A 24,530-nucleotide genomic window follows, 5' to 3' on the forward strand; every position below is an offset into this window, starting at 1 on the left:
GGATTTTTCATTGATCAGAACAGGGAGGAGAATTAAGACTTTGGTGGATTTTTAAAGCAGAAGCTGAAACTTTACCTTCTCCTCCCACCCCACACGAAACTGATGATTGCATTGCACCCCAATAAATCTCAATGTTCTCCATGCCAAATAACCAGTATTCAGGTCTAACCCCTAGGGTTCTGCCCACCTCTGAATCCTCTTACCCTCTGTGCACAAAGGGAAATGATGGCACATGGGAAGGCCGGTGTACACATACTAGTTCAGATGAGAGCAAGTGTGTGTATGTTAAAAATAGTAGTATAGCCACAGTTGTACGGGTTAGCTGCTCTGACAAACTTAGCTGGAGCCTGTAGGTTTGTACTTAGGGCAAGAAGTCCATGCTACCCATACCTATGCTTCCATTTTTACATGCCATCTCTGATGAGAGCTGGCATGAGTGTGTCTACACAAGCTGGAAAGCACAGCCAAAGCTTGTAGAGTAGACATACCTTATGTCTTTGCAGCCTGAGGCTATTCCATTTTCCCTCCAAACTGATGGGTGCATCAGCCATTTTCCAGGTCTCATGGTTACCTGTTGGAGCTGGCCCATTAGAGCCTCACCCCAGGCTGGACATAGGCAGCAAGTTGCAATGAAATTACAAGCACAGGTACAGCTGGTAAATCCTGGCATAGCTCCTTATTAACCTAAACATAGGCCTCAAGGAAAGTGGAGGATAAGCCCCTAGGTATCTTGTTAATCTTGAGGGAAAAATTATTTCCGGATGCTAAAAATGGCTCAGACCCACAGCAGTTATGGAGCACTGTTCAACCTATACCTCCACTGCAGGGATGGACGCATGGGTCAGCAGTCACAGTAGCATAGCTGCTGCCTGCCCTGAGCACTTCAAACATACAGGAAGGGCAGGCACCCAACATGCAATCAACTCTCCCTCCATCTACACAGCTTAGCCTATGGCACCCAGAGACCGAGGATTCTTTCCCCCTCCACCTGGCCATGAACTTCAACTGCATTTCTGAGAGGGGTGTGCAGAAGGTCTCAGGGCAGGGGGTTATCTTTCCCCTCCCAGTTTAATCAAACAGCTCCCTTCCACTAGAAAAGGGGATGGGGCAGGGGTGCATTTAATTAAGACTTATGTCACTAGCTGATCTGAATGAAGATTACAAACTAGCATTTCTGATGAAATGATGCATCTTATTGTTTTGTATTTTCATTATCATATTCTCCCTTGGTGGATATCCCTTATGCACTATCCTCTCTGAGATGGTGAATTGAGTTGTACGGTCCAATTTTTGTATTTAAATGGTATTTTGTTTGTAATATTAATGTCCAATTTACAGGTGTGACTAGTCTGCCAAGATGGCAGTAGCCATCAATGTTACTAGAGAGACACGGTGCGTGAGATCATATCTTTTATTGGATCAACTTCTGTTGGCGAAAGAGACACGCTTTGGAGCTTACATAGAGCTCTTCTTCCTCAGGCAGTTGAGGGTTTCCTTCCTGCCATTCACTGATTGAAAAAAGCAAAGCACTACTGCTTAACTGAAATGTCCTATCCTTCCCTCTGACTTAATTTGTTGTTAATTATCCTAGAGTGATGAATTTTATTCCTCGTTAAGGGGTGGGCTTTTCCACTGTACAAACAATTATATTCTTGCTGATGTAAATGTTGGTTGTTTAATACAACTCTTGGTTAATCCTGATCAACTGTAATCAGTTATGTTACTGGGTGGTTCTTGTGTTGCTGGTTTATAGCTTTATATCAGTCTGTGTGGGCTCCAAGGAAGGCACCAGCTATTGAAATGTCACTTTTGAACAACATCATAACCATCAGTGTTGATTATGATGGGATAACCTAACTTTGGCTGTTTCTTTTTTCTATTCTATTACACAGCCTGCTTTTTGGCAACTCATTCCATAGTGAGAAGCTTAGCAGCTTCTCTCTCTACTAAATTACCTAGGTCTACAGATTGTTTACATTTTTGATTCAGATGTTTCATTTATACTAAGATTGGAGTAAATTCACTTAATTCAGTAAAGGTAGTTACCAACCTGGCTGATACAGGATCTTTTCTCAATCAGTACTGTAAATCAATGTGTTCTGCTTATACTCTCCTGTGAAAGATTGCTTATAAATGCCAAGTCATATCTCTACTATATAGCAATAGTTAAATTCCCATACTAAAGAGGGTGGGCATTTTAAAATTAACTACATTGGGGCTAGAGCAAGATATACAACAGGAAATATTCTAAGACAAAAATGCAAAATATTTTACCTTTTAATTATAATTTTTTTAAGGTACCTCCCTTTAAAAAACGTTCAGTGCTACCACAATTTAAAGTTAGCATGTACTCAATCCAAACCATCTCTCAGGTATGAGAGTAAACAGTAAAACCACACACTTATACAATTTTGTCACTATTCAGTAAAGAAATTTAATCCACGTCTACTAAACCAGAGAAGAGTAATTGCTGTTGACTAATTTTCTATAACAAGTGAATCATGACTAAGTTTTAATATTTTTTACATGTACAATGTGTTAAAATCACCACCATGACAAAGAAGAAAATATATCTATGCTGGTGGGTCTACTTAAAAAGTTGTTATATCCTCCTCTCAGCATTCATGAAAATAACGCACAAGCAACATTTTTACAGGTAGTTATATTTACCTAACATAAAAGTTATTTGTATATAGACTCTCCCTGACAAAGATTTATCACTGTATTAGGAGCACTTGGGAGCCACATGCATAATCAGGCTACAAAGGTTTAATATATGGTTTCAATCCAATTCTCCTGAGTATTGGTAAGCATTAGGATCTCTGCTCTGGACCACTGCTCTGTAATGGAAGTGGAATGTAAGGACATGAGGAGAGAGATATTAACAGAAACCTCCATCTCAGAATTAATAAAAAGAAACTAAAGGGTTAATGTGTCCAATAACATACTGTTTGTTCATTCTGTGTCCACAGACTCCACATATCAGGTCAGGTCAACACGGGTGGCTACTGTGGTTTGTCCTCGTAGGTTCTGAGCTGTACAAATATAGTTGCCAGCATCAATGGTTTCGAAATCTTCAATGGCAATAACACTCTTGGAGATTCTTGTGGTATGCCCAATTCCTCTGTTGATCAGCCTCCAAGAATCTTGGATAATCACAGGCCTTTCATACTGTTTTAAAAACACCCACATAAGGAAATGATGATGTATAATTCTGCAGATACTATTTAGTGACAGTCGTATTGTTAACAGTATTTCATTTCAAAACCCAAAACAAATGCTCAGACATAAGAGTCTAGTCTGAAAGTCAGATTAATTAAGTGAGGAACCTGAGGGTGTTTGGCAGTCATTACAGCAATTTTCCTACAATAAAAGCTATGGGCACGGTTGATCACTACCGTTGTATTCATCTTAGCGTTTCCATTTAGAAATTCCTGTTTTAAATTCACTTTGAGTTTAATCTTGTCCCCTCTTGAAGCCACAACCAAACTGCATGTTCTCCCTCTGCATTCATGTCTTCATTTTAAGGGTTAACATAGCCACTTGTACCCTCTTGTGCTAGATAAGGATAGGAAGACTTTCATTCCCTGGTACACAGGTTTGGACTATTTGGATGATCCAGTACATTTACAACTTTGGCCCTATCTAAACTATGAAAATAGCCACATTTATATCAGTCAGATCATGGTTGTGGCCCACTTATGTTAATGCTTTTTCCATGCCTGTGTGAACAGATATGATACCTATCTTAGAGAATCATGTTTTAGACTTGGTATCTACTAGGGTGAAAGCTTGGTTCCCTAATGTGGGTGTGGATTTTTTCTATCCAAACAGGATAAAACTGTTACAGTATAGTTAGACTGCCACCATTTTTGCAGTGTAGAGAGGACCCTTGTGTTAATTTTACAGCTGAAACAGTATTCATTGAGAACTTTCTAGACAGCACGGTATTATACTATCAAAAAGAGTTATTGTGTTGCCCTCCATTAAGCTGTTTCTGATATATTCAAGCTAAAATGCAAGCAAGGATGTTTAGATACATGGGAACAGACAGCTGAGAGTTGGAAAGCCATTTGGCTGATTTGATGGGGGAAATTCTATCTTGAAAAATCAAAATGTTAAAGGATATTTTCTGTAGGCCAGTGTTCCCTGACTCACTCCTACCCCCACCATCCAATGAGGTTATAGACATGGCAGAAATTGACCCAAATGTTTATGTGCAGAAATTGATGTAAAGAACTGAAAATACAAGTTTCTGGTAGCAAATTATGTGGGTTGTTTTTTTTTTTCCCCCAACGCAGAGATATCCTGCTGTCGGATTACAATGTAAATGTCTATAAGGCAACAGCTTTTTCTGTTTGCATCCACAGTGCTGGAAAACAAAACTTTAACCATGCTGGCTTGTGCTTCATTAGCAACCAGGATGAACCTGGTAGGAAATGAAAGTATTTTCAAGCTCTACAGTATGTTTACGCCAAAAAGTAAAGAAAATGAAAATTAAACCCAAACATGTTTAAACTGTATGCTTCTCTCTTCCATAAGAGTGAGGCACCTTTGGAAGGAAAGTAAGACATGTCACATAGATTAAAAATAGACAGTCTCTCTTTCTAGTGTTAATTTAGTAGCCATTTACAAATGCCAAGATTATTTATACAGGACCTTGGGACATCATATTCACCTTCAGCTTAGTTTAATAGCAGAAAAATTGCAAAAAGGCAACTGTCATGGAGTGCAACAACCAGTACATTATCCAAAGAGAGTCCAATCTGCACTTATGCCCAGGAAAATGAGCCAGTGTCTAAGAAGTTGTCTACTCTAGTCACTTATCCAGGCTATTCGCAACAAGTTAATCAAGCCAGTCATTAATTATTAGTTTAAGAGCCAGCACGTCACCTGTTAACTACTAACTGGCAGATTCTTACATCAGCAATAACTTTGCAAAATGAATAATCTCAGCTGGAAAATACTGTAAGTAGGCTTGGCAGAATTTGATTTTTTTAATAATTTCAGCAGATACTAGCAATGTTTATTTTTAAGCATTTTTTTTTTTTAGTTTTTATCAATTTTAAATTTCCACAGTTGTGGGAATTTATGGAGTCAGTCAGTGAGGGGATCAAACATTTAATGACAGTAGGTATTGAGATTGGAAGAGTTAAAAGCTCTATAACCAACAACACCCAAACTGTCAACATCACATGTCAAAATATACAAAGTAAAATTCCTTAAATCAGTTCTCAAGCAGCATTTCTTACTTTTCCTATCTGGAAATTTTAATTATTATTGATGGAAATATTTTTGTCAGTTTGTGTGAATGGTGAACTCAGTGTTTACTGACATTTACTGATAAAAATCTAATGCTTCCAAGCTTACTTGAGAGTCTCTTAATTAAGAACTACCTCCTACTCACTTGTCAGCAAAAATATTACATCCCTGAGAAATATAAACTGATAGAAGTGTTAAGTGTTGATGAGCATTTAAGATTGCCCAAGTGCAAATTCCACAAATACAATTAGAAAAAAAATCAAGGAAAACACCAGATAAGCCAGCTATCATTCACATGCTTTGGTTGTTGGATTTGTACTAGAGCAACATTAACTCAAATCCAATCAAGTTTTAATTTGGAAGACTTTTCCAGTTACATATTTTATTAGCTATTTCTCAATCTGGACAGCTATCAATGTTGATATTATCCTCTCAGTACCCTTCCCTAGCCAGCCCTGTTCCTTCACATCTTCCCCCCCCAGTCACCTGCTCCCTCCACATTCTGTCCTTTCTCCCCATTCAACTTTGTATAATGGTCAATATAAATCAGTACCTATTTATAAAAGATGCATGAGCAGCAGTCATGGAGATGGAAAGAAGGTGGAAGAAATGAGAACTCTGAGAAGCAGGGTTGAGCCCCACTTCTTTTCTGTGGCCTCACAATCTCTCTCAACTCCCTTGATCTGAGTCCAATATGCCCTCTCTCTTAATAGCCTCTGTACTTTGCAGAAACTGGGGCAGGCTGGTAGGAAGAGAGAACTGATGGAACTCAACAGTTCTGGTGGCTTTTTCTTGCAGAAAACACAGGGTATATCAAATAATGGGAAGAACACTGTTAAACTAGAAAATTAACTGCACTAGCCCTGAAAACATTGGAGGTTGTAGGGACACGGATTCTCAAATGAAGAAAGAAAGAACACAAGGAAAACAATTCAGAATGGTTGCACTTAATATTTCCTTTGCCAAAAGTTACTAAATGTTTGACTAAGACAATATGATACATTGTTAACGCTATTATAAGTGTCAGGGGGTAGCCGTGTTAGTCTGTATCTACAAAAACAACAAGGAGTCTGGTGGCACTTTAAAGTTATAAGTGTAAAACTCAATGCAACCTAAATCATAAGAGCTACTGAGACACATCCATAATATTAATTCTGCTTGGGCAGAAAACTGACAACAGGATTGTTCCCTTCCAGCTCCAGGTATAACTGCTGTAAGCAAAATTGTTTGTTGCAGTATATACATGGATGCATGCTGACCACGACTGTCCATATACAGCAAGAGTGATAAATTCATGTATTTGTCAATCTGCAAACTATGTCTAGCACTGAAGCTGCTTATATTTAGGATGTTTTCTTTGGAGAACTTTTATTTTTCCTTATAGAAGCTTAAATTCATCACATACTGATCATGCATCAGTATTATTTACAATTATGTACCAACTGCATTTAACTCCTTGACCTCATGGCCAGCGTGGTGGGATCAGTGGAAGAAATTATTGCCAGAACATCCTGCAACCTGAAGTTCAAACCAAAGGCAGGTTTGCAAGTGTAAAGCTATTGTCAACTCTCAGAAGGGGAAGAGAACTTACTGATAACATAAATAGCCTCCAATGCTAGGACTACAGAGATCAGAGTAAGTTTGTTGAATGGAACCTCGCAGTAAACGGCACAAACATGTAATAGGCTCCACGAGAGAACCACCACCACCACCACCCCCAACGGCACAAAAGTTTCCAAATGGCCCTTCAATGGTAGCCCCTCATAGAAGCATTTAATATAGTCCAATACAACAGACCAAGAATAGCAAAGAGCTCTCGATACAACTATGCTTCACCATATCTTAATTTTTCCCCAAAGGAGAATGATGACTGTCATCATCAAGAGAATTTCTTAAGCCAGGGATGAATCACTTCTTGTCTGAGAGAAGCTGGTGGCCTGGTAAGCATTCACTGTTTCCCATCATACCTCACCCAGCTTGTTTTTGCTAGCCCAGATACAGCTCTCAGGTTAGAGAGCATTTTTACAAGTAACTTCAGGCCTTCAGTGAGGAAAATGGGCTGAAAAATCAACCAGATAGTGTGTTGCTTCCTCCTGATGTGACCTTGCTACCAGAGAGCCGGACAATGCACTCTGATCCACCTTGCCTTACTCAGCTAGAAAATACTGACTGGTATTTAAAATGTTGTATTGTGAGAGTTTACTCTTATTAAGAAAAAATGCACCTCCAAGTTAGAATTGTGTGTCTTACCTCTTCCCCTGGGTACTTCCAATTGAATTCTACTTCTACGTCTGGCTCCCCAAGGACTATACAAAGAACATTAACATTGTCACCACCTTCTGCTTTGTTGGATGATGCCACAATTGTTGTTGATGGTGGACCACTAGGAACTGAATGAAAGATGTGGGTGGGAGGCAGGAAATAAATGTCCAAAAATCAATACAAACTTTAACAAAAAAACAAAAACAAAAACTATCTGTGGGCAAATTTTGCTTTGATTTATCTGGGCTCTTTCCCATTCTCCATTATTCTCTTTAGCTCCAATTGCTGTTTGAATTTATTATGCACCACAGGTTCCTATCCAGCCATAATAAAATGGTTTACCAGTGTGCACCTAGTTTTTAACTTAATAGTATAAGCCTTATGCTTTCCTATATTAGCATAAATTCTGGCAAGATGTTCTACAAACGGATTTAATTTGAAAAGTACATTTTTATTTTAAAAAATCAGACTGAATTTGCAAAATTCCATAATTACAATTAGGGTCTGTTTGTTTTTTCAAATTCATATTTGAAGTCTTGCCCCATAAGCAACTCCAGCAAGAGAAATGGGCTTGAACGCAAATCTATGGAAATCATTCATCTTACCTTCCACATACAGTAACTGATACTTGATAGAAATCTGAGGTGCTCCCCGTGATTCTGCTCTACAATAGACCACTCCTTTGTGGTCAGAGGTGGGGTGTTGATAAATAAAACCCTTCTTCACATCATAGATAATATTAGTTCCATCTGTTTTGATTTCTTCTGCTGGAAACTCCCTGTGCAGAGTTACTTTTGCTGATGGGATGGTCACTCTGCAAGGGATTACTGCTGGTTTATCTGGGTTCAGGTAGACAATCTCGAAATAACTGGAAGTAGGTACAAAGAGCTCCCCTTTATCTATATAAGAAGGTAATGCAATATAATATTTAGCTAAAGATGTCTATAAATTTTATTTAAAAAAATAAATAAATATAAATGTAAATGGTCTTCTAATATATAAAAAATGAATGTAAGGGAGGAGAAATTTACTAATGATGATTAAATTCAGATTTTGCATTAGCAGTAATTTATTTCTGTGTCCACAGTATCTGGCAACAATCATTTTAACATTCTTTACAATTAATTAAATCTGTCCCATGGACTAGTTTTTTAAGAAAGTAAAAACATGTCTGACTTGGACAAACTAATATTCAGTTTGGCTTTAATCATTAAGTTTAAAAACATAAATGTAGCCTTCTTTGCCTGTTTCATAAACTGGGGAGAGGGATTGTATCTTAAAAAATTAAAAATAAAAATAAAGACCACCACCAATTTTGGGATCAGCTTTTGAAACAATGCAGACTTTCACAAAAAAGTCCTAATGAGTTATCTGGCTCTACTTAAATTCATCCACCCTTTTTCAAAGGGGAAAGTAGAAAAACACCAGGAGTTTTATTATGGCCTCTGACAGTATTTGATTTTGTATTGTGCTTGGGTACCAGCTGGAAGGTCCCTTGGAAATACTTAAGATTGTAGATACAGACTGTGAAATACATAGAGTTTAAAAACAATTAAGTAACTAAACAATTCAAACATTTTAGTGCTGTTAGGTCAACAAAAACAAGCAATATTCTAATATGTAGACATATTGCTTATAAATGCAATTTTTAAACGCCTTAATATTTCCAGCCTGAACACTGTATGTTTTAAGGTGGCTTATCTGATTATTCTAACCTTTTGAAAAGAAAGAGAAGTCAGTGTTCCAAGGTTGTTTCGATAAATGGCTTCCATACAATCCCATGGCTCCAACTTATTTCTGAACCTTATTACAAACAATCTTATCTTAGTCATCTTATGCTGTAACACTGAAGCATTTGCCAGCCAAAAACGGTTTAGCTCTAATCAGGCTGCAAAGTTTGTTTTTATCATTCCTAATGTTTTCCATTAGAAGAACAAATTAACCATTTGCTTTAATCACCAATAGTGTACTAGGTAATAACACTAGATTGTTATTTGACTTGCATAAAAACTAGGGCTGTCAAGCGATTAAAAAAAATAATCGCAATTAATCGCACTGTTAAAATAGAATACCATTTATTTAAATATTTTGGATGTTTTCTACATTTTCAAATATATTAATTTCAATTACAACACAGAATACAAAAAGTGTACAGTGCTCACTTTATATTTATTTATTTATTTATTTATTACAAGTATTTGCACTGTATTCCCCCATTCCAGGGGACATGCATCCATGCTGATGACGGGTTCTGCTCAATAACAATCCAAAGCAGTGAGGACAGACACATGTTCATTTTCATTATCTGAGTCAGATGCCACCAGCAGAAGATAGATTTTCTTTTTTAGTGGTTCAGGTTCTGTAGTTTCTGCATTGGGGTGATGCTCTTTTAAGACTTCTGAAAGCATGCTCCATACCACATCCCTCTCAGATTTTGGACGTCACTTGAGATTCTTAAACCTTGGGTCGAGTGCTGCATCTATCTTTAGAAATCTCACATTGGTACCTTCTTTGAGTTTTGTCAAATCTCCAGTGAAAGTGTTCTTAGAATGAACATGTGCTGGGGCACTGCTATAACATAAAATATATGGCAGAATGCAGGTAAAACAGAGCAGGGGACATACAATTTTTCCCCAAGGAGTTCAGTCACAAATTTAATTAACGAATTATTTTTTTAAGTGTCAACAGCATGGCAGCATGTTCTCTGGAATGGTGGCCGAAGCATGAAGAGGCAAACCAATGTTTAGCATATATGGCATGTAAATACCTTGCAATACCAGCTACAAAAGTGCAATGCAAATGCCTGTCCTCACTTTGAGACATTTTAAATAAGAAGCGGGCAGTATTATCTCTTGTAAATGTAAACAAACTTGTTTGTCTTAGTAATTGGCTGAAAAAGAAATAGGATTGAGTGGACTTCTAGGCTCTGAAGTTTTACATTGTTTTGTTTTTGAGTGCAGTTATGTAACAACAACAAAAATCTACATTTGTAACTTACACTTTCACGACAAAGAGATTGCAGTACTTGTATGAGGTGAATTGAAAAATACTATTTCTTTTGTTTATCATTTTTACAATGCAAATATTTGTAATAAAAAATAATATACACTTTGATTTCAATTACAACACAGAATACAATATATGTGACAATGTAGAAAAACATCCAAAATATTGAATACATTTCAATTGGTATTCTATTGTTTAACAGTGCCAGTAAAACGCCGATTAATTGCTATTAATTTTTTTTAATCACGATTAGTTTTTTTGAGTTAATCACATGAGTTAACTGCAATTAATCAACAGCCCTAATAAAAACTATAAATATCTAAGGACTAGGGCAGCGATCAACTTCAAGCTTTGTGGGCTAGTACATATATTTACAGTAGCGGCTCTGCATCTTGTAAGGCTAATGTGTGAGATGCAAAAAACTTGCATGAAATCCTGACTTCAATGGGGCCAGGATTCCACCCTGGGAATATAATATGCATGGGGGTAAAGTGTATTTGCATTAGAATGTCATGAGAAGATGCATCTTAACATGTTACTTTATTTTCTCCCACAGATGTTTTTTTCAGAAGGAAATAAAACAAGAGGGATGGACTCCTGCATTGTTTAAGTTTTATTGCAGATTCTAACATTAGAATATTGTATCTGATTTTCACAAACTATCCACTTTCTGCTTCCCTAGACATGGTTTTGGGTATATATTTAAAGCACAGGGAAGTAGACACATAAATCACATTATTGTTAATTATTTGCTTAATTTCCTGCTCACTCCACCAGTAATGTATCCCTTGGAAACCACTAGGGAACAATGTCTGGATACAGATCATGAAATGGATATGGATAGGAAAATGGAAATGAATATGCTAATCCTGCCCTATGGACAGACAATCCAGGCAATTCAGTTTATAAACCCAATGAATCCATTACCTGTGAAAAAGATGTATGTTGAGCCTGTTTTAGACTCATCCTTCTTGCAGCTAGAGCCATTGCACAGAAGAAGCCAGCAGCTATATTCACCAGTGTCTACTGCAGTAGAATTTGCAAGGATCAGCTGACCATATCTGTCAAGCTGCTTAATGCTAGGGAGAATAGAGACATAAAACACAGCCAAGCACATACACATTTCTTTGTACATTTTCTCACTTTATTTCTATTTGTTTTTTTTTTTCTCTTTCATTCTGTAACTGGCTATTTACTGCATCCTTCCCCTAACTGTGGCATCATAAACCCCTGATCCTGCAAATACTTGTAAAAAGTGAGTAGTCCCACTGAATTCAAGGGTGGAGGATGAGGGTATAACATGTAAGTGCAAACACAGGGCGAAGAACTGGCAAAGCTTTGTTTGTTATATGTATTATTACTGTTGTTGGTTTTAGTTTTAAGTTAAGGTTAGAGGGAGGTGAGGAATGGGGAAGTAAGTAAAGGAGTGGGAAAAAGAAGGAAGGGAAACAAAAACAGACATTTGAGAATGCCATTTGGGATCAAACCTGAAGCAAAAGAATATCAACACTGCCAGCAAGATATACTAACAGGACTAGGAGGGATCAGAGTGGTATCTGATGACATTCTGGTATATGGATGCTGGGACACATGGCAGAGGCTGTGGCAGACCATAATCATAAGCATAACCTCATCTGTCTACTAGAAAAAGCCAGGCAAATACACCTCTACCTCGATATAACGCGACCCGATATAACATGAATTTGGATATAATGCAGTAAAGCAGTGCTCCGGGGGGGAGGGTGGGGGGAGGTTGCGCACTCCAGTGGATTATAGCAAGTTCAATATAACGTGGTTTCACCTATAACGCGGTAAGATTTTTTGGCTCCCGAGGACAGCGTTATATCGAGGTAGAGGTGTAAATCTAAAATGAAATAAAAATAAGACGCATTGTGATTGACTGCAGTACCAGACATGGGACACTTGCTGAACTCCCAAGGGCTACAACCCTGGCCCCCTAACGCAGCAGATGCCTATACCTGAAGATATAATCAGTTCAGAAACTATTAGGATTTGTAAGCTATCTGACAAAATTTCTTCCAAGAATCTCAGGTGTTTGCGAACTCCTGTGGTGACTACTAGACAAAGATGCAGCCTAGACATGGTTACTTCAACATGATGCAGCCATCACATGTACTAAGGAGTTAGAGACTGACTATCCCATCCTGAAATACCGCTAAGTGAACAGAGAGACAGCCATACAATGTGATGCCAGTGAGACAGTGCATGGGGCATCACTCCTACAAAACTGACAAAAGTGACACCTTTGCATCAAGCTTACTACCACCAATGGAACAAAGACATGCTCAAGTGGAAAAGGAATGTCTTGCAATAGTTTGCACATGAAAATTTCATCCAGTATGTTCAATGTTTGGACACCATTGGAGTAGAAAATGACCATAAATCACTAGACAGCATTTTTAAAAAGCTACTGCTGGTGATCCCAAAACAGCTTCAGCAAATACTTCTGAAAGTCTACAGAACCCAACAGCTTAGATGTATACTACAAGAAAGGATTTGCAAAGCTGAATTCTTATCTAGAGCAGTCTTGCAGCATGAAAATATGGCCACTGAACAAGAATGAGATAATCTAATAGAAACACAGAAAAACATAACTGACTTGGTTGATGCTTTCTGTGTCAGTTTCAAGGCAGGAGATGGACAGAGTCTGAACAAACCAAACTACACAAGACAAAGGTTTACAAGTGCTCATGTCCATTGTTCTGTCAGGATGGCCAAACACCAGAGGAGATGATCTATCTTCTTCTCAAAAATACTGGAACTATTGTGATCAAATGAGCATCCAAGACAGCTTCCTATATAAAGAAAGTCAAATCCTAATACTTAGATCACACAGAACAAAGAAACTCTTTCAAGAATACATCAGAGCCATTCTGGATAGAACTCTGAATCCAGACACCCAGAGATGCTGTATAATGGACAACATGGCCAAGGATTTCAGAGACCTGGTGAGCTGTTTTGATACATGTGGAGCAATGCAGGCCAAGCAGCAAAAAGAGACAACGAAAATACACATCATCCTCAACAGACCTTGAAGAAAATTAGGAATGGACTTTTTCTCCAGGAACTACAAAAACTACCTCATTATTGTAGACCACTATTGGGAACTAGATGAACTGTCAGACTCTATTGCGGTGCCTATCATGTACACAGCAGTGAAGGAATTCAGCGGGTGTGGAATCCCAAACTGTGTCACTTCAGACAAAGCCAATTCAGCAGTTAACATTGCTAAGACTGTATTATAGAAAGCTGCAAAAAGCATAGAAAATATAAGCCATTTTTGAAAAGAAAAACACTCCCATGGAAGGCCTTAATAGCAGCCGGTGCAATGCTTGATGTGGATGTGTGCCAAGAACCCTCCGACTGCCAACTGTCAAAGGAGTGTGTGTGTGTGTGTGTGTGTGTGTGTGTACGTACACACACACACACACACACTGAAAATATGCTCTTAGCGTCTGTATCAAGGTATAAGGCACAACTAAAGGTGAGAAACAGGTTTTCTGTCAGACAAAAGATGTTTATTCATCTACCTGATTACATGTACATTGAGTATTGTGTCCTTCACAATGGTTCACCTATCACTAGTCTGAACTGAATGCAAATTAAGAATTGTGAGAACTTCAGAGAAAAAAAATCTAACAGAAAGAGAAAAGGAGCGGCGTAATGAGGGAACGCTATCTGGTGGGTGCACTTCAGAGGTTCACTTGACTATATTTGGAGGTCAGAGAAGACACCTAGGCACCTTTCACTGAGGATGCAAAAGGACTGCAATTTTGCTTCACGAGAAATGCTGGTTGAAGATGATGACAGGAACTTCGGGTGAGATAAAACTTCTATAGAGAGGACATTAACCTGTTAGTTAAAATCATGACAGGTCTTCTAGAGACTAAATTAGTTTTATCTGTTTGGTTCCAATATTCTTATTCACTATCACTTGAATCTCTATTCTTTGATAATAGATATATTTGTAGTTAAAACAAGAAGAAGTTTTAGTGCTGTGGGGGTCCTGAAACACCCCTTACAAGCTGGTGTCTTCTGTTCCTTGGGGCACAGCATGGTGAGTACTCAGTGGAACAGGGGTTAGACACTACAGAGAATGCTCCAAGTATTGGGGGAGCCTACTGATACCTATACAGAGAGATCCAGGCCTCCAGAAGTTTGGAAAGTGGTGCTTGAATTGCCAGAGGCTGATGATTTCAAGGAGCTTATCCACAGCAGGCACAGACTACTTCACGCTAAGGAGAGGTAGTGGTATGGTACCTCACCACCCTGGGTACCCCCTAGAGTGAAAAACGGTGAGATCTGATCAGCAGGATATGGAAGGAACACGATAAGCAACTAATAGATATCAGAACTGTCTCTCAAAACACCATACTACAAATAGAACCAAGTGCAAGTTAGGAATATTATCTATGCATCTATTACAAATGTGTTTACACCTGGGGAACGCTCTCTAGGCAGAATGCAATCAGTCTAGATGGCTGGCTGGAAAGGACCATTAGAAAGAACAATAGGTCGTAGATGATATTAATCTCCCACCGGGGTGCCTTCCTGAAGACGCTACAAACAGCCTCCGAGTCATGGCTGCTGTGTCCCTACAAGGGCATGTGACCAAGTCACCTGGTACTGGATTCCATCTTGGAATACCAGTGTTTTTCCACTGATCGGGCATGGGAACCAAGGGGGGAGGACAAAGGGTTCCCACCCTATGCAAAAGCCATTTAAGGCAAAAGATATTTAAGGCAGGTGAGTTCATTGACTCCTGGCCCAAGAAGACTGCTGGAAACACCTCAAGAACAAGATCTAAACTGGGGGAGAAGGGCTGAACCCAGGCTAAAGGGATTTCTAGCCTGTGAAAGGTATACCTGGGGTTTGAAGCTGCAAGCAAGTGCAGCTTGTCCTCAAGAATCTCTGCAAACTGCCTAAAACAACAATTAGGGTGAGAATTTGCTAGTCATATCCAATCTGTTTAGTATATTAAGCTTATATTGCATTTTTGTTCATTTTCTAGGTAATCTGCTTTGATCTGTTTGCTATCCATTATAATCACTTAACATTTATCTTTTGTAGTTAATAAACTTGTTTTGTTTTCTCTAAAACCAGTGTGTGAAAATCATTACTTGGGGCAGAAAGCTGTGTATATTCCTTCCCACACTGAGGGAGGGGGTTAATTTCATGAGCTTACACTGTACAGTTCTCTGTGCAGCACAAGATGGTATAATTTTGGGTTTATACTCCAGAGGAGGGTGCGCGCCTTAGGAGCTGGGAGGTGCCTTAGCTGAACCTTCCCATGCAGACCTGATCTCAGCATCTGTGTGTAGCTGCGGCTGTGTGTCCTTACCTGTGTGTGTGCTGGAGGGGGCTTGAGGGCCTGTCACAGCAGTAGAGTGTAAATGGTGCCCAGGCTGGTGGGTCACGCAGGCTCAGTGTTACCCCACTCTCAGGTGGCACCCCGGGGAGAACCCGTCACAGTATTCATGACTACTTTTGCTATCTTAAGTAAGTGTGAAAAGGGGATGTTATGATAAATCGTTTTCCAGAGGGAGCATTATAGCAGGATTATATACAGTCATGTCTAAGAATTTAAGTAACTTTAATTTAAGGAAGTGCTTGATGAGAGAGGCCAGTATACGTGGAGCAACAAATAAAATTTGAATATTGCACTGTCTTAGCTCTCTCTCCCTCTCTTTTATGCTTGCACATTGAACAGACAGCAAAGACAGCTAATTGAGCATAGACTCATTGGAGGAGCCAAAAGACATCGGGCTTACTAAAAGGATTATCTTATGAAGTGCTGAGTACCTTCAATTTCCATGGATGTAATTGAACATTAAGAGCTTACAAACACCGTGTAGGACAAAACCCTAAATTCTTTAAAACTAGCCGACCATCTGTATTAGTGCAAGATGCATTATTGCATTGCATCAGGTGGATCCTTCCCGTTAGGCATTCTCTAACTGGAGAGCTCAGTGTTTATTATAATTTTTTGTTTGTTCATTCGTTTGATGTATCCAAATAACGAGTGTATTTTAACTTGTTTTTACTGTGGCAAAGGACAGCAAAAGACTGAGTCTACTTGTATATTCACTCACTGACTTATATGGGGATGGTTCCTCTTGGGGGTCTAATCTTCCCCATTTTAAACAGTTTCAGGTTTATCATGCCTGGAAGACAAGCCAGTCCATCAAATACAACTTGGTAATCTCTAAGCAACTTTGCTGCAGGAACATCACCGGGGATTGTTTGCTCCAGAAGTTTTACTTGTGTGTCTATTGTATGAATAGTTTACCCCAGCGTTAGTGTCACTAGGTCAATGCATTCATTTGTTTCAACTCTAAGCAGTGGCTTCTGTGCTGTTTGTACTACATGAAATTTCAGCCTGTATACTTTTCCCTTGGTATTTATATTATCCTAGTGGTATTAATAAATAAAATAATACCTAGCTCTTATATTGCATTTTTCCATCAGTAGAACTCAAAGCTCTTTACAAAGGAAATCTATATCATTATGCCCATTTTTACAGACAGGGAAACTGCACAGTGAAAAGTGAAGGGCCTTGCCCAAGGTCACCCAAAAGACATGTGGCAGACTCAGGTATAGAACCCAGATCTCTTGAGGCCCAGTCCAGTGCTTCAGCCACTAGGCAACTATATAATTTTAATTTGGCTTTGCAATTTTGCTTTCTTCTCTTACATAATGCTGAAGAAATGTTTGTAGCCTACAACATTCACAGATACCCCACTGTCAAGTTGGCATTCAATTTCCTGTTTGTGCACAGATGCCCTGTCTTTTTGTATCTGGTGCTAGTCTGACTTAAAAAGCATTTATTTTTGCTGTTTTGCACATTATTAATGTCATATGTGCAAAATCACATCTTCTAAATCACTTCTTGCTTCCTCAGTATCATGCATTTTTTTTTCCTTTTCTTATCTGCAAGCTTTTGCATAATGCTTTCCCTTACCACAATTATTGCATATGACTTCATATGCTGGATATTTTCCATTATGTTTTTCTCCACAGTATCCCCACAAGTCGTCCTTTGCATTTTGTTTGACCACCTCTGCTTTATATTTGTGCATTTACTACTGAAGAAATTTGTATGCGTGTTACTGGGTAAATTATCTCTGTCTGCTACAGCAATGCTCTGAATTTGGATGTGAGCATGTTCACTAGCTTTGCACATCTATTTCATCTTTTGCCCCCATGATTAATCTATCATGAATTAGTTAATCTTTTAAGGTTTGATAATCACATAAAACAGTCATTTTGCGAAATCTGACACTACACTAATCTACTGTTTCTCCAGATTCTGGCGAGGTTCTAGCATTTTACATGGGCCTGCCGCCACACACAAATACTGCTGGAGCATGTGATAGTCTTTGCCTGTTACAGCCAATAGTGTGGTTGCTCTTATCTTGTTTTTCTTTTTATCTAGTCCTGTTGCAATTTCATAGTTTTCCTCTTACAAGCCAAAGAATATCCAAATTGCTAAAGACAGCTCCTTTCATGTCCATCTTTCTGGGACAAGAATTCATTATGCCACCATGGCTAGTGGGGTGATTGCTGGGTGGTGGTGGAATTTTTTTTTTTTATTTATTTCTAAGTTCTGATTTCACATTGCTGCAGGGGCCAACTCACTGCTGACACTACATTCAGTGTGCAAGCACAGAAAGAGCACTAAGAATGCAACATTCAGATTTTATTCATTCCTCCTATACTATTCTCTGTCATCAAGCACTTCCTGAAAGTAAAGATCTCCAAGTTCCTAGCTGTGACCCTCTACATAATTATGATATAACAGCCCTGTGAGGAAGCTATTTATCATAATACTGCCAAGAGATTCCAGATAAGGAAGGTGAGGATAATTTCTGTGTAAAGGAATTGCAGGATGCATCCTGTTTCCTCCCTGCATTCTATTTGGTTGCTCAAGACCCCACTAGTCACTGCTGAAAGTCTGGTGTTTTGTGAAAAAGTGGGACATCAAAACAAAAAAGTTATTTTTGTTAATTATTTGTGGTCTGGTGCAATCATTAGCTGCACTTGTACTTAGGAGTCCTTAAGTATGAAGAAAGCAGGCAGATATTAACAGCAAAGGTACTGTGATTTTCTCATTTTTTATGGGGTCCAATTCATTATCTCTTAATGCTTAGGGCTGGCAATAGTGCAGTGATAACCTCCCAAAAGGTGGGAAAAGAAAAACATTTTAAGTGACATAATTGAAAAGTAATACAGAGTTACTGTTAACATCCAATGAACTAACACCTCTTATATACACAAAGTCAAGTTATATGTTTTTCTGCTTGAAAGTAAACTCCCCATGGCACACCAGGCCTTCCTGTGTGTGATTTTATATATAAATATACACACACACACTTACATACAATTTTTCACAGCCCTGAGCAACATAGCTAGGTTGACCTAATTTTTAAGCATAGACCAGACCTGAATTAAATTCTTTGCATTAAGCCATTGTCAGACACTATACATTTCTGTTGCAGAGTTAGAGATGTAGTGAAAAACTGATTAGTTTGTGATTACATAAACATATGAACTGTAAGATAGTCAATACTAAACATTTACAGTACCGAGAAGCAATTATGCCAGAGGAACTTTACCTCAGCCAGTTAATGAAGACTGCCAAATACAGCTGGAAATCCCAGCTGATCAAAAGAAATAAGGTCAATGTTAATTAATTCATGATACAATGTGTTCTATTTAATTGCCTATAAGCCATCCAGTAATCAATGGAAATTTCCTGGTGAGATGGCCAACATTAAACATGTAATCATAAAATCTGATTATATCTACAATAATTAAAGCTTTGAGACTTGTAACATTACTATCAAACAGCAGTGGAATAAATAGGGTTTTTTATTAAACTAACTATAAATGACAACTGATATATAACTGATCAGAGTTCATAGGACAATCTTTATGTGCTGTCTTCACTCGCATGGATTAGAGTTGTGAAAGTCAATCAGGATTCAAATATTTGCTATATTCCACACCAAATGAGCTAAATGTTTTTTATTCAAAATAGTCAGGACAGTTTAAAGTAAAGTGACTAAGCTAGTTCATTATGCTGATTCTATAAATTCACCTTATTAAAATAAAGTTTCAGACTGTATGGTGATCTGTGAATATCATACACCAAATTTTCAAACCTGCCTCTAAATTTCCATGTGCATGTTTTACTCCTGAGGGAACTGAGCGCCAAAAAAATAGAAATTCTGTGCACAATATTTTAAAATTCTGCAAATTGTATTTGTCAGTAGATAAATATGGAGCCGTCAGCATGGCAGGGGCGAGCACAAGCCTCTGGCTGCATGGAGATGGAGATCACCCTGCAGGTCCCCTCCTCCCTCCCCGCCATGGTCTCCCAGGATAGAGACTTGGTGGTGAGGCTGCACCGGACCCTGACACAGGGCAAGGGCTGCTCCAGAAATACCCCAGGGCCCTGGGCCAGGCACACCAGGTGTGGTGAAATCTGGGTGCAGGTAGCTCAGTGGGGGGTCCAGTGGGATGGTGCTCAGCAGGAGGGGGTCTGGGTGTGGGGGGCTCAGCACAGGGTCCAGGTGCTGGGGAAGTGGGTCTTGGTGAGGTGGGAGTCCAGGTGCAGCTGGTTGGGGCTCATCAGGATGGGGGTTTGATGGGCCTGCTTAAGGGGGAGCCCCAGCTGCTGCTGCTCCTGCTAAGGGAACAACACATGCTGAGCTCCTGTTCCCCCACCCCAATTTTTCTATCCCCTTCTCTTCCCTATCCCATCTCCCTTCCTTTCCCCACTGTCCCCTGGCCCTTCCCTATCCCACCCTCCTTCCTACCCACCCCTTTTACTATGCCCCACTGCAGGCATTCACTGTTGTACAGAAAGTTGGAAGGCTCTCAGTACACAGGAGAGCATGACTGGCACTAGGACCCAGGAGGTAGCTTCCAGTGTGGAGAGAAGCAGCCTCCTTCAGGCAGGTAGCTCAGTGCTGGCAGAAATGGGGGGGGAGGGGTGGCAGCAGCACGTGACTGTTAACCCCCACACACACACACACACATGCCTGTTGTGGGGGGGCCATGCCACCCCAAACTACAACCACAGGCATCCCCAACACACAGACATACACCCCAGCGCAACTTCCCTTTGCTTCCCCACCATTTTCTGTGGGGACACAAAGAAATTCAGAGGTTGGGGGAATCTAAACTCCATGCACATGCAGTGGTGCAGAAGTCCCCCAGGGGTAATGTTTTAAACACCTGCAACACAGATTTATGCATGCAGATTAGGTAGAAGTCAGGAAACAATCAGTCATTCTCCTCTCAGTGCAAACAGATAGCTAACATTAATGCAAGCACATTGGGAGAAGAATATACACCACTCTTGCTATTTAGTGCATACAATAAGTTCCAGCGTTCAAACTCCACAGCAGCTGAAGTAGGGATGAAATTTAACATGACTGGGTGCAACTCCCAGTTAAGCTAGGGGGAGTTTGTGGCTGCTTAAAGCAGGGCTGAATTTTACCTTTGTGTTTTTCTTCCAGGCCTGTCAAAAAGGTTCCGACAATAAAAACATAAAGGTTTCTTTCAAATAGCTAGGTTTTACCATGGACAGGGTCACACTGTCAGCTCTGTTTATAGTGGTTGTTTGGGTTGCTCTGGCACACTGGTGATTTGAATTACAAGAAAAAGAATCAGCAGTATTTCCCAGTGGTGACCTTGGGAAAGTCATTTAGGGTAGGGTTACCATACGTCCTCTTTTTCCCGGACATGTTCAGCTTTTCGGCAGTCAAACCCCCGTCCGGGGGGAATTGCCAAAAAGCCGAACATGTCCGGGAAAATGGCGGCTCTGCTCCTCCCCAACTCTTCAGCTCTGTTTAAGAGCTGGGCTGCCCGAGCGCTACCGACTTCGGGCAGCCCCCGTGCCTCCGGACCCTGCGCCGCCGGAGCCCGGGAGGGGAAGTGCCCGGCTGGGGGCGCAGGGTCCGGAGGCATAGGGGCTGCCTGAAGCCCGAGCGCTACCGGCTTCACGGTTTGCTGGGCAGCCTCCAGACTCTGCGCCCCCGGCTGGGTGCTTCCCCTCCCGGGCTCCAGCTGCGCTGGGGAAGCGCCGGCTGGGGGCTGCCCGGCAAACCCTGAAGCCGGTAGCACTGGGGCAGCCCTTTCCCCCTGGGTGGGAGTGGGAGGGAAGAGGGGGCGGAGTTAGGGTGGGGAAGGGGCGGAGTTGGGCAGGGCTAGGGGTGGGGAAATGGGTGGGGCCAGGGCCCATGGAGGGTCCTCTGTTTTTTATTTATGAGATATGCTAACCCTATTTAGGGTGGGAGTTTCCAAAGGGAATAGGTACCTAACTCTCTCTGATTTTCAATGGAAATTGAATGCTTAATTCCTCTGATTGCTTTTGACAATCCCCCTCTAACTAATCTAGAACATAGCAACAATTAATGATGCTTACCCAACTTTGAAAAGAGCTTAGAGACATAGAGCTTAAGGCCAGAAAGGACCACCAGATCATCTAGTCCAGGGGTGGGCAAATTTTTTGGGCCGAGGGTCACATCAGGGTGGGGAAATTGTATGCAGGGCCAGGGCAGGGGGTTGGGGTTCAGGAGGGAGGGCAGTGTGTGGGAAGGGGTGTGGTGAGCAGGACGGGGCTCAGGGCAGGGGCTTGGGTGCAGGAGGGGTGTGAGGTGCAGGTAGGGAGCTCAGGGCAGGGGAGTTGGGGGGCGGGCTCCGGCCCTGCTTACCTAAAGCGGCTCCAGGGTGGCAGCAGCGCACACCGGGGCCAGGGCAGGCTCCCTGCTTACCTGCCCTGGCCCCACGCCGCGCCGCTCCAGGAAGTGCTGCAGCCTCTAGCGGAGCGGGGGACGGAGAGCTCTGTGTGCACTGCCCTTGCCACGCCTCCAGGTACGTCCCCCAAAGCTCCCATTGGCTGCGATTCCCCATTCCTGACCAATGGGAGCTGCGGGGGGCGGTGCCTGGAGGCAAGTGCAACACACTGAGCCCTCATCCCCCCACCTGGGCCACGGGGGGCAATCCCATCAGCCAGATCCAAAGCCCTGAGGGGCTGGATCCGGCCCGCAGGCTGTAGTTTGCCCACCCCGATCTATTCTGACCATCACCACACAGCACCTGCACACTAAACCCAACCAAAATTATACCAAAATATTACAGCCCTCAGAAGACTAAGGGTTTGGCTACACTTGCAAGTTACAGCACATTAAAGCAGCCCCAGGCACACTAGCTCACTCCCTGTCCACATCGGCAAGGCACATAGAGCACTCGGACGCAGATACAGTGCTGCTGGTACTCCACCTCGGCGAGTGGAATAACGTTTGCTGCGCCCTGTCACCAGTGTGGATGAGGTGTTGCATTACTGCGCTCTGATCAGCTTTCGGAAATGTCCTATAATCCCCTTAAGTCAAGTGGCAACTCTTCTCATTGTTTTGAACTCGCTGTAGGAATGCAGATATGCCGTTTGAAAGCTCTGTTTCTCACAGCCGGCTGCTTATCTGCTCAGAGATAGATAAGTGTGGAATGCTGTGTGTGAGAGAGGGGCAGGGGAAAGGAAGGTCTGCTGCTGTCTGAACTTAGAAGACAGCATACGGACATGCTCTGAGCCCCCCAAAAACCCACTCTCCCTGTCACACTCCACTCCACCCTACCCCCATTTGCAAAGCACATTGCAGTCGCTTGCATGCTGGGATAGCTGCCCATAATGCACTGCTCCCAATGCCGCTGCAAGTGCTGCAAATGTGGCCACACCAGTGCATAAGCAGCTGTCAGTGTGGACAGACCGTAGAGCACTGTAGGGAAAGCGCTACAAAGGCGGGTTTAACTTACAGTGCTCTACATATGCAAGTATAGCCATGCCTTAAGCTATGTGTCACAGGAAGAGATGGCCAAAGGCAAAACCTCCAACCCCACACTACCCCCCAGGTCACTGCCAATCTTACCAGGGTGAAGCACCTCCCCAACTCCCCATATGGCAATCATTTAAACCCTGAGCAGGTGAGCAAGAACCAGCCAGCCAAGCACCAGAGAGAGAGAGAGAGGCTCTGTGACATATCAGAGCCCTGGCTCTTCCCATCCAATGGCTCATTTCTAGCTGTCACTATCTCTGATGCTTCAGAGGAAGGCGACCCAATTAATAAATAAATAAACCAACCAACCAACCCACCCACCCCAGAATACATTTGGAGGGGAGAGAAGGGATGAAATCCCTTTCTGACCTCTCCAAGTGACCAGCTGAAGCCCTGAAGCTTGAGATTTAGAAATATACGACATAAATCTCAAGATCCTAAGATGAAAAGTACTATAAAATATGTAATACTGTAACTATTGTTAAACAGATCCATAAAAAAAAAAAAAAGCAGAGAGAAGCACAAAGCAGCACCACTTCTGCTGGTTAGGGGAACAAACAAAGCACAACCTTTAGTAGGAGCAGGCCTGAAATCAACTGGAGTTTTGCACTGATTTCAGTGGGAGTGAGATCAGCTCCTACTTTTAATATTAGGCCATTTATAAGAATGTGTATCCTCTCGAATGCTATAAGGGGTATGCGTACACTGCACTGCGAAGCAAGCCTCTCAGCCCTGAGCGGCAGACCCAGGCTAGGGGGCTTGAACTAGTGCTCTAAAAATAGCTGTATAGACAATGCTTCGAAGTTGCAGCTCCGGCTGGAGCTTGGGCTCTGAAGCCTATGCCTAGGTTCCAGCCAGAGCTGCAACTTCAAAGTGCTGCCAATACAGCTATTTTCAGAGCGCACCCCAGTCTGTCATCTCTGGCTGGGAGGCTCATTCCAAAATGCTGTGTAGATGTACCTGTGATGTTAAAGCACGGCCAGCGTGGCACTGAAGAGGCTGTCTGTCCACAACTGGACTGGAAGTTGGTGACCACATGACACACAAGACTGCATGGACATTTAAAGCTAGAAAGACAGATTCTCTCTTTTGTCAGAGCTCCATGCTCGAGGGCATCAGGGAGCCAGTTATAGCTTCCTG

General features: G+C 41.3%; 1 protein-coding gene across 2 annotated transcripts in view; it reads right to left on the minus strand.

Annotated features, from left to right (window-relative positions):
• Positions 1-2,256: 2,256 nt before the first annotated feature.
• Positions 2,257-24,530, minus strand: part of PDGFRL (platelet derived growth factor receptor like) — a 53,265-nt gene continuing 30,991 nt past the window's right edge. For both annotated transcript variants that reach the window (XM_034772408.1, XM_034772409.1), the window contains exons 3-6: positions 11,458-11,609; positions 8,130-8,423; positions 7,513-7,652; positions 2,257-3,171 (exon numbers count right to left, since the gene is read on the minus strand). In XM_034772408.1, the coding sequence (XP_034628299.1) occupies positions 2,983-3,171; positions 7,513-7,652; positions 8,130-8,423; positions 11,458-11,609 (775 nt within the window). In that variant the 3' untranslated portion in view covers positions 2,257-2,982. The remainder of the gene's footprint in view (positions 3,172-7,512; positions 7,653-8,129; positions 8,424-11,457; positions 11,610-24,530) is intronic.

Source organism: Trachemys scripta, chromosome 5 (assembly GCF_013100865.1).
Source record: "Trachemys scripta elegans isolate TJP31775 chromosome 5, CAS_Tse_1.0, whole genome shotgun sequence".
Taxonomy (NCBI): domain Eukaryota; kingdom Metazoa; phylum Chordata; order Testudines; family Emydidae; genus Trachemys; species Trachemys scripta.